Source organism: Rhipicephalus microplus, chromosome 7 (genome assembly GCF_043290135.1).
Source record: "Rhipicephalus microplus isolate Deutch F79 chromosome 7, USDA_Rmic, whole genome shotgun sequence".
In the NCBI taxonomy this organism is placed as follows: Eukaryota; Metazoa; Arthropoda; class Arachnida; order Ixodida; family Ixodidae; genus Rhipicephalus; species Rhipicephalus microplus.
The window spans coordinates 32,976,796-32,987,848 of record NC_134706.1 but is presented as its reverse complement, the minus strand read 5'-3'; the positions used below and the strand labels follow the sequence as shown (position 1 = coordinate 32,987,848).

Sequence of the window (11,053 nt, the reverse complement as noted above, 5' to 3'; positions counted from 1 at the left end):
ATAGCGGAAACTCGGGTTGCCTTGGCTTGAGCTGAAAGCAGAAACCGAGTGAGAACAATTCATATTATAAGCGAAACAATGCGAACGACCTCACTATAGTCTAAATGGACTTGGTAATAGCACAAGAACGGAATAAACTGTGAAAAAAACGAAGCGTTTTATTTGTCTGTCTCACTATGTCGTCCTAATTTTTGTAAGCCAGTAGTAACATATATATATATATATATATATATATATATATATATATATATATATATATATATATATATATATATATATATATATATATATATATATATATATATCATGTTACGACTAAGTAAAAGCTATCAGCTCCACCCGCAATGATGGATGTCTCTCCCATGTCCAGCCTATACTTGCAAAATAATTCATCCAGTAGTGCTTGCTCGCCTTTGTGAGTGACCTCAATTCGTTCTCGAGTGTTCGGCACAGTTGACGTTCTCATACAGACACACGTTCGTGATATGGGTTACAAGTCTGATACTTGATTTTACCTGTCAATTTCGTCAGGTGTGCTGAAATCGCTGCTCAGTGAAACGCATTGCTTTTTGTACGTTGCACAGTCAAGCCTCTAACTCTTAATTAGCGTAGTATTTACATTAGCCGAGATAACATACGTGCGGTTTGATCTCAAATCGGCTAGCCCCACTGTCATTGATGAATGAATGACAAGCGCGCCATGTTTTTATGGGAGGAGTGTGTAGTCTTACACGCAGCCGAACCGAATCTGGCCGAGTCGACAAACTTCTTACCTGTGTATATATATGTTTCCAAGTCTTCTAACATTTCCCGCGCGATAAGCAAAGCGCCCACGGGATACAGATGGTAGGAGGGGGGGGAAGGTGATGGACAAGTGGCACTTTTCCACCTCAAATCACACCACAGCATTCTCTACACCCAAGCTACACCAACGCTCTCCCCTACCCGCGATATTCATCAAGGGCGTCAACAAGGGTTTGACCTCCTCCACACAAAATGCTGCCGACGCCCGTAGATACAGATATTAGCGGCGGCGGCACAATTTTCTCAAAACCTGGCGCAGACGAGCGTACGTAATATGCGAGCGCACCTATGCAGACCCTCCAATGTGTGTGAGCAATTATTACAATAAAGTAGCAGGAAGTGAATAGAAATATCGACCCTGTAACTTTCCCTCTCGGGGTTGCACATCCCAACAGTAGTGCTTAAGGAAAGAGATAAACAGGGATGCCAAACAAATAGGAGGAGTGAGAGATAGTTGAAGGAGATGGTGAAAGGAGATGGCCAGTGGTCCGGAGAAAGGTGATCGCGGACGGAACAACCATCGAGTGTGAAGTGAAATCCGCCGAGTAGCGTCTCCTCTACGGTGAGCCCAAGGCGTGTGTAGTGTACGCGCAGTTTTTCAATAACTGATACTCTCCCTCTATTCAGACTTTGGCGGCGAGCCAGCCTTTCTAACATGGATATCTCATCTGTTATCCAAGGGTCTCGTCTTTTCACGCTGTTTCACTATTGTCTTTCGTTGTTTCACACGCTACCGTTGATGTTGCCTTCAGCAACTGAAGTGATCAGCTTCTAAGTACGTTGTTGAAAAAAGAAAGAGCGAAGAAAGAAAGAAAGAAAAAAAAGAAAAAAAGAAGAAAGAAAGAAAGAAAGAAAGAAAGAAAGAAAGAAAGAAAGAAAGAAAGAAAGAAAGAAAGAAAGAAAGAAAGAAAGAAAGAAAGTGAATATTAGTTCTATGTCCCACCAAACACACACTAGAAGCTAAGCTTGATCACAATTTCCTTTTAATTATAATTCGGAAGGTTCGTCATGGTGGAGCAGTTCTAGTGCACGGCTGCTGACGGAAAGGTCGTGGGTTCGATTCCGGCCGTGGTGGTCGAATTTCGACGGAGGCGGAGCAGTATAGCCCCACGTACAGTACGATGTGAGCGCACGTTAAAGAAAACCAGGCGGTTCGAATTTCCAGAGCCCATCTCTACGGCCTCTCCATAATATTGTGGTTTTGGTACATAAAACCCCCAGATATTATTACCTATATCGGAAATCTTGCAAACTTTTGGCTATTGATCACTGTGTACATTAACGTAAGCGTTACCAGGTCACGCCCAGCCGTCGTGAAGGTGAATTCTGCTCAGGGCAAGAGCTTCACTTGCCCTGCCTGCACGCACCAATGCACATGTCTAACGCTGTCAGATCGGCAGTACTCGACGCGACTTTCCTACTTTATGTGGCATCGTCTGCTTGGCAAACCAAAAGAATGCCCAGGGTATAGAAGACTTACTATGGAGTTCCTTGTTTTTGCACGCTGGAGAACGAACGTTGCTGGCGGCTCGCTCTTGTTCTTCGTCTTCCTTGTTCTTGATCGCCTGAATGCTGCGGCTCGTGCCCGCTGGAAGAAATAAGCTGAGACTTGGGTGGTATTATAAATTTATATTTATATAAATTCTTAAACCCACAATCCATCGCCCCCCTCGTTTTTGCTCATGAAACGTCACCGGAAACCTGTAAATGTGCTTTATTGGTGACTTTTTGTATGCGTTTCTGCCGCCATCAACGCAGAAGTTACCGGTTGACATCGCTGAAGGCGGACAGAATAGTTTAATAGTGATAAAAAATTTCCACGTACCTCGGGAATCGACGTTATGCGAAGCATGAGGAACGAAGGTGACCGTGTTGTAATTAATTTTATTGAACGACACGTCATGAATCGACGCTACATATATATATGTATAAACGTTGCACGCCTAGCAATGTGTTGAAGAGCTGCAGATGTTTATACATAACCAGTTGTTTGCACTTGCGCAACGATGCCAACAGAACCATAATTATTATCAACACCAAAAATGATGAGCTGATATGAAGCGTTGCTGCTCGCGAGGATGGTAGCCCTGGGCACTGTTACAAAAATAAACTTCAGCGCATGACACCTCACTACAATTCTCGTTAACCCGACATTGCGGCTGTTTGATAAGAGTACATTTGCAACGTTTATAGAGTTGTATAGCCGGCCCTGCAACAACAATTGGCGTTTCGCGAACATACTGGTCTATTTGGAAGGTACAGTTCTGAGACGTGACGTGGCTCTGTGGTAGCATGCTTGATTGCCACGAGAATGCTTGGGTTCAATTCCTGCTAAAACCCTGACATTTCTTCTTTGCATTCGTCGTGTTTTTCTGATGTCAGGTTTTTCTTCACGTTCCCGCGCTGAAATTTCCCATGTGTGTTCTCGTCGTTCCTATAAATGTCAATCACCTGTGGCATATACACGCATACCAGTCACATTCCCGCCCGCGGATATGTGCCACTGTCTGGTGAAAAGTGTTTGAGGACATAGGTGATGGGATCGTGACACTTTTTTTATGTTTTGACCAGCGAGTCATATTCGTCAACCCATCTTACCCTTTCATACTGAATTTTGTTCACACCAAGTTAAGGGGGTGATCAAGAGAGCACCCAGACGTAGGTGGCTTAACAGATATAGGTAAATAGATAGACACCAGGTGTGCTTCCAGTATATTAATAGCGTTTAGAAACGCCACTCGCTCGAGCCTGTGAGTGCTCCTGACAAGTGGCGGCAGGTAGCGTGGTCGGCGCTTGCTGGCGCTGTAGAGCAAGGTTGAAGGATTGTAGAAGGCAATTTAAAATAGGACAGAAATTCACTTTCATAACCTGCGATAACACTGTGTCGTTTTGTAGCTAATTCAATGCGGTGATGACGATAAACATTTATTTCAAATAAATATGAAATGAAAATAAAAAATGCAGCCAGCACCACTCCATGAAAGCCGTTAAAATACCGATTAGGATGCCCTCCCCCTTCTCCGTCAAGCTCTCGCAGTTATATGTTTTGCAAAAATTTTTAAGAAGCATTTTTGGGCTTTGAATTTATATTTTCCTAAGTATATCTGGCCTGTATCAATGACCCTTTTTGACACTATGTTAAGCTACGAAGGAGCACTAAAAGCCACAAAGATGTGGCACTTGCTTGTATACTCCCTCTAGAGTCTACTCCTGGCAGACGACGGCGTTTTGACACGCATTGCGTCGAGAATCACCCTCGCCACTCAAGGCGCGCATCTCGTTGGCTCATCCTCTTCACAGAGCATCACCCTCGCCACTCAAGGCGCGCCTCTCGTTGGCTCATCCTCTTTGCCGAGCATCACCCTCGCCACTCAAGGGGCGCCTCTCGTTGGCTCATCCTCTTCGCCGAGCATCACCCTCGCCACTCAAGGCGCGCCTCTCGTTGGCTCATCCTATTCACCGAGCATCATCCTCGCCACTCAAGGCGCGCCTCTCGTTGGCTCATCCTCTTCTCCGAGCATCACCATCGCCACTCAAGGCGCGCCTCTCGTTGGCTCATCCTCTTCTCCGAGCATCACCCTCGCCAATGAAGGCGCACCTCTTGTTGGCTCATCCTCTTCGCCGAGCATCACCCTCGCCACTCAAGGCGCGCCTCTCGTTGGCTCATCCTATTCACCGAGCATCACCCTCGCCACTCAAGGCGCGCCTCTCGTTGGCTCATCCTATTCACCGAGCATCACCCTCGCCACTCAAGGCGCGCCTCTCGTTGGCTCATCCTATTCACCGAGCATCACCCTCGCCAGTCAAGGCGCGCCTCTCGTTGGCTCATCCTCTTCGCCGAGCATCACCCTCGCCACTCAAGGCGCGCCTCTCGTTGGCTCATCCTCTTCTTCGAGCATCACCCTCGCCACTCAAGGCGCGCCTCTCATTGGCTCATCCTCTTCTCCGAGCATCACCCTCGCCACTCAAGGCGCGCCTCTCGTTGGCTCATTCTTTTCGCCGAGCATCACCCTCGCCACTCAAGGCGCGCCTCTCGTTGGCTCATCCTCTTCGCCGAGCATCACCCTCGCCACTCAAGGCGTGCCTCTCGATGGCTCATCCTATTCACCGAGCATCACCCTCGCCACTCAAGGCGCGCCTCTCGTTGGCTCATCCTATTCACCGAGCATCACCCTCGCCAGTCAAGGCACGCCTCTCGTTGGCTCATCCTCTTCGCCGAGCATCACACTCGCCACTCAAGGCGCGCCTCTCGTTGGCTCATCCTCTTCTTCGAGCATAACCCTCGCCACTCAAGGCGCGCCTCTCGTTGGCTCATCCTTTTCGCCGAGCATCACCCTCGCAACTCAAGGCGCGCCTCTCGTTGGCTCATCTTATTCACCGAGCATCACCCTCGCCACTCAAGGCGCGCATCTCGTTGGCTCATCCTATTCACCGAGCATCACCCTCGCCACTCAAAGCGCCTCTCGTGCTTATCCCATTTGCCGAGCATCACCCTCGCCACACAAGGCGCGCCTCTCGTTGGCTCATCCTATTCACCGAGCATCACCCTCGCCACTCAAGGCGCGCATCTCGTTGGCTCATCCTATTCACCGAGCATCACCCTCGCCACTCAAAGCGTCTCTCGTTGGCTCATCCTCTTCTCCAAGCATCACCCTCGCTACTCAAGGCGCGCCTCTTGTTGGCTCATCCTTTTCGCCAAGCATCACCCTCGCAACTCAAGGCGCGCCTCTCGTTGGCTCATCCTATTCACCGAGCATCACCCTCGCCACTCAAAGCGCCTCTCGTGCTTATTCAATTCGCCGAGCATCACCCTCGCCACACAAGGCGCGCCTCTAGTTGGCTCATCCTATTCACCGAGCATCACCCTCGCCACTCAAGGCGCGCATCTCGTTGGCTCATCCTATTCACCGAGCATCACCCTCGCCACTCAAGGCGCGCATCTTGTTGGCTCATTCTATTCACCGAGCATCACCCTCGCCACTCAACGCGCCTCTCGTGCTTATCCCATTCGCCGAGCATCACCATCGCCACTCAAGGCGCGCCTCTCGTTGGCTCATCCCCTTCTCCGAGCATCACCTTCGCCACTACACAACATATTCACATTTCTACCAAGCTTCACTTTCTAGACGCGGCATCTTCATACAGTGCCTGACCACTGCCACACCGCAGCAAGACATCGCAGTCATCGCTGAGTGAACGCCGGTGGACGTCGGAGAGTCCAAAATGGACAGCTTCGCCGTTAAAGAGATTTCAAGGGCTCTCTTGAAATCTACATACATCACGCTCTGCAATTAGTGTAAGTAAACGGGACGAGACGCACGCGGTTAGATAGCCAAGTTCAGAAAAAAAAAAGAATTTGTCACCTTGTGTCAAGACATATGCGTATATCATGCGTGCTTTTGTTTTCGTTTTTGTTTTTTGTCTTTATTAATGAAATTGTAAATAACCTATTCTTTAATTCAGTTCTTTATTCCCATTTCACCGGATTATTTACCAATTGGGACCGATGCGTCTGTAGGAGTATATGATAATAATCGGCTACGATAATCAAACATATGCAGACGCTTTAAACACGGCGATAGCAAACTAATATAATTAACAAACCAAATTCGGTGTAGGCCTTACCCCCACTTGAGGCGCAAACTTAGCTATTTTTTCAATTCTTTTCATCATGCATCTTTTTTGTGGTATTCAGTTACAGCAACATCACCAGATTCTCGTGCAATATCCCCGCAGTAGTTGCGTGTCATGTTCTAGAAACGTCGTTCTTGTCGTCATAATTATCATCATTATTGGTAGCAGAAGCAGGCTAAGAAAAAAACAGATGGAGAATGGCTGCCTACGGAAGATGCCATGGTGAGTTCTTCACGCGAGATGTGCACGCTATTTTATATGATATCTTTTTTTCTTTCCCGCGATATGAAGTTGTTGACCTCATTTGCCTATTACGAAGCAAACAGAGCTTCACAGTCCAGCCACCGAAGCTATACCAAGTGAGTGTGTGGACGGGGGAGGGGGGGGGGGCTTTAGCTGGTCTGTTTGTTTTATGGGCTTATCTGTATAGATACACACCCATATCATTAACTAGTACGCGTTTCTATCCCGTCACTTGTTTTCCACTACACGGTAGAGTTACTGGGAAGAGTCAATGGGGTGAAACTTCTCTCCCGTTAATGAAGAATCCCAAATACGCCCGTGGTAACTCGTACACTGAGAAGCTGGGATCTCAAAATCGTCTAAGCTAGCGGGCCGTCGTCCCGCGATTCAGTATTTCGAGGGCCGGGGCAGGGATGTAGCTATACAAGCGGTGAGGGAGGGAGGTTGAGGGCGGAGTTAGCACAAATTTTCAGGAATGGTGGAGTCAGAAATGGCATTGTTTGGGCTTTGGGCGAGTACAGGACTCACTGCTTCTTGTCTTGGGCCGTGCCAAAGCCACCTATAGAAAAGCCGTGCTGGCGCCCGTCGCGTATCGTCCCAGTGTCCAGGCACGCGCCGTCGGATGCCGCCCGCCGATACTGTCTGTTGCCATATCATAAAAAAACTTTTATATCCTTTACAAGTCATTTCCGAAGATGGTTTCGTTCCATTATACCAAGGACATGTCCATAGCAATCTCCGAAGCGACTTAACTTTGGACGTCGATTTTGAAATTCAGGTTTTGTTTCATGGTTATGTTCTATGACGTGGTGACCACATAGGGTGCCTCTCGAAAACAGTGCTTTGGATTAGTCGAGTCTGTGCTTCTCACGAACGTATCAGTAAGAAGAATTAGAGGCGGAGGTAGACAGTCGTGTGAGGTCTGTGGGCCATTTGCCGCAAATGAGAGGCACGTGTGCTGCAAGCCGCCCGAGTGTTTGAAACCCCTGCTTTAAAGGCCGCTGTGTACAGTGCTCTTTGGGGTCGCAGGTCAACACCACTACCGTCCGGTGTACAAGGCGAGTGTTCTGGATATCCTGCGGTACCGCATGAGGAGGAGACGCACCTGGTATTGGCTTGTATTCCTAATCGGCGTCCTCAGCTTCCTGATAGTCATTCAGAGGTGAGCCCCGCTGAATATGTCTTTTGTCCGGCCATTCTTTCCCTCATTTAGAGCAATACCCCTGCTCCTCCCAGTAGGACATACAAAAATATCTTTATTAGCAAGTGTGTTTGGACCACCTGGGTATACCTGGACCACTACGTGGTCCCAAGTTACGTCGACACGGCCTTGCCTTTCGCCTCTATGACATCGGAAGCCCGAGTCACCACAGCAAGCTGCAACGCCAGTTCTTTAGGCGAGAGCACGACTTGACAGTCCACCCAGCTTGAGATGGCTGGCTGTCTCTGCGGGGAAGGATCAATGAGGCAGCCGAAAGGGATGTGGAAAAGGGTGGCATGAGGTTCGCTGCATAACATTCCGGCGGGAGGGGGGGGGGGGGGGGGGAGAGTGCCACAGTAGTGCGATAAAAATTGAGGACAAGGGAGATAGTAGGTCTGAAGATGTGTCCATAGGATTACTTTGGGGGGGGGGGGGGGTGAAAGGGGCTCAGGACAGCCTCGATTCGGGTTTCTCGAAATAGCGGACGCGCAGTTTTGCAGAGCTCTCAAAAATAAGCCATTTGAACCATCGAGCTTGCAAACCCGGAAATCAGCAGGACGAGAAGAGAGGTTGAGGAAAGGAAAAGACCCATATTCTACAGTCATAGATGGGTTGCTCGTGACGTTATTTCCGGCTAGCGAAGCCAGCGATTGCCATGTTTGTCAACATTCAGTCAGGCTGCGCGTGTAGCTTACCGCCGCGTCGGAGCGTGTCGGGGTCATTCGAGCGATATGGCGAAAGAAAACGTGCACCCTCTTTGTCCGTCGTACTTGGAAGAGCTTGTGGGACCTACTCGTGAACGTTACCGAGCAAAAAGTTGAGTGTGCGATGGCATCGAACTGCGCACCGGTAAGGATGCTACGCCAAACGTCCATCTGCGTCCATGTACAAAATTGCGTATCATATTCATTAACATGGTACGTAATTGTGTGTAGTAAAGAATGCCCTTGTCTTCTCGACGGCTCGCAGACCTTTCGACCGCCTGTTCCGGCGTCGCGCCGCCGTCAAGTCCTGGCTTCTCCCGCGGGACTCTCGCTCCAAGGACTGCACGAACGTGGACGTGGAGGCGCGCTTCGACTGCCACCCCGACGTCGGTCTGAGCCGCGCCTCGTGCGAGAGGCGAGGCTGCTGCTTCCACAAGCCGACACCCGGAGGCGTCGGTGTGGCGGCCTGCTTCTTTCCCGCCGGGTACAACGGTTACAAGGTATGCGCCTATAGTATGCACTCACACACACACAGTGAAATCTCGTCCGTTCGGATTTCGCGACACCTGAAAAGCCGTCCGAATAATCCAAATGCGAAATCACCAAAAGCTCAATCACCGAGTCCACATCGGTGAAACAGTTTACGACGCTATAGGCTGCAGTGCTAACCCGGATGTCACCGGTTCGATTCCGGCTCTGTTGGTCGCATTTGGATGAAGGCTAAAATGGTAGAAGATAATGTAATGTGCAATGTCGGTGCACGATAAAGAACATCAGACGGTCAAAATTTTCGGAGCCCTCCACTACAGAGTTTGTCATTATCATATAGTCGTTTTGGGACAAAAAACACCAGATAATATTTTTATTAATCACTGAAAGTCAAGAAAATAATAGTGAAATTTCAATTAAATAAACGTAGTTTATTTTCACGGAGAGTACTTGAATCCAGCACTTGCTTAGCGAAGGGGCTCCAAACGCGTGCTCTATACACGTGTTTTTTTTTTACGTACTAACATCGCGATCGTGGATTACGACCACACCTTTCAGCGTCCACACCATTCAGAAAACCCGCGGCTGTTTCAGCTGTCCACGAAAGCTGCTTTCGTTTCCTTTGCAGCGCACATTTGCTGTGATTCGCGTTTTATCTCTTGAGCCTGTGAGAAAAAAAAAGCTGTTGTCCCATAATATAATACATTTACAGGGCATCATTTGGACTATGAGAACATTGAAAATTTTCACGATCAATAAATATTAAGACATTAAGTACTACCGTATTCTTTGGCGTCGTGTATCTGCACCACGTACCATGTAAACAAGCGAAGCATGACTTGTTTTGTGACGACTGGCATTCCGCTCGACAAGCATAACCACAGGACACACTGCATGCGAGAAGCGCCACGATAATTATTATTCAAAACAGTATGGATTTCGAGCATACCACATTACTGACACGCGCAGCAGAGTCGACAGTTTTGTGAGCTTGCGGCGATCTAGTCTCCGATCGTGCTTTGATTACAACGCTTCTGCAAATCTTCAAGGCGAAGCCCTGGATTCACCGCTCACATCGTAAAAGTATCAAGGTAACAAAGATAACATGTAGCCCCACCGCGGTGGTCTATAGTGGCTAAGGTACTCGGCTGCTGACCCGCACGTCGCGGGATCGAATCCCGGCTGCGGCGGCTGCATTTCTGATGGAGGCGGAAATGTTGTAGGCCCGTGTGCTCAGATTTGGGTGGTCCCAGGTGGTCCAAATTTCCGGAGCCCTCCACTACGACGTCTCTCATAATGGTGGTTTTGGGACGTTAAACCCCACAAATCAATCAAAGATAACATGTGATTTGCCGCAAGATTTTGCACTTGTGATGTCTTAAGTTAAAAAAAAAGAAACATTCGACAGTTTGAAGCTTCGGAAATCGAAATGAACTGCATTGACTGCATGCGCGCACTTTTCTTAGCTTGGACAGCGCTCTTTCGGCTACGTGTAAAATGGAGCGAAGCTTGGTGAGTCGTGAGATGGCTTATCGGCCCCGTCAGTCAATGATTGATTGATTGATTGATTGATTGATTGAATGAATGAATGAATGATTGATTGATTGATTGATTGATTGATTGATTGATTGATTGATTGATTGATTGATAAAGAACGCCAAACCAGCGCGCTTGTGCCGTTCTCTTCGTGTCGTCTTCTGCCTCGGCGATGTAACAATGTTTCAAAGCTTCAGTAGCTCTAAAGGGCCACTCACCAGGCCCCATACTGAAATTAACTTTGACAGTGGAAGTTGTTGGGTGTTCGTTGAGGAACGTTTTGACATAAAAATTGGTTCATTACGAGCGGAGAGAACAGGTTTTTTGAAGCGGCGCGAAACGAGGGTGAGGGAGACAAGCTCGATACCCTTGCCGCTCCTTCGCGTAGCCTTTCGCAAGCCGAACCTCTTCCCCGCTCTCTCCGGCATCCGACCAAGAGGTG

The 11,053-nt window shown here is 48.5% G+C and overlaps 1 protein-coding gene across 1 annotated transcript in view; it reads left to right on the top strand.

The window, feature by feature from the left end:
• Positions 1–7,341: 7,341 nt before the first annotated feature.
• Positions 7,342–11,053, top strand: part of LOC142767396 (lysosomal alpha-glucosidase-like) — a 37,055-nt gene continuing 33,343 nt past the window's right edge. Inside the window, exons 1-2 of the mRNA XM_075868960.1 lie at positions 7,342–7,843; positions 8,852–9,086. Coding sequence (XP_075725075.1) covers positions 7,770–7,843; positions 8,852–9,086 — 309 coding nt within the window. The 5' untranslated portion in view covers positions 7,342–7,769. The remainder of the gene's footprint in view (positions 7,844–8,851; positions 9,087–11,053) is intronic.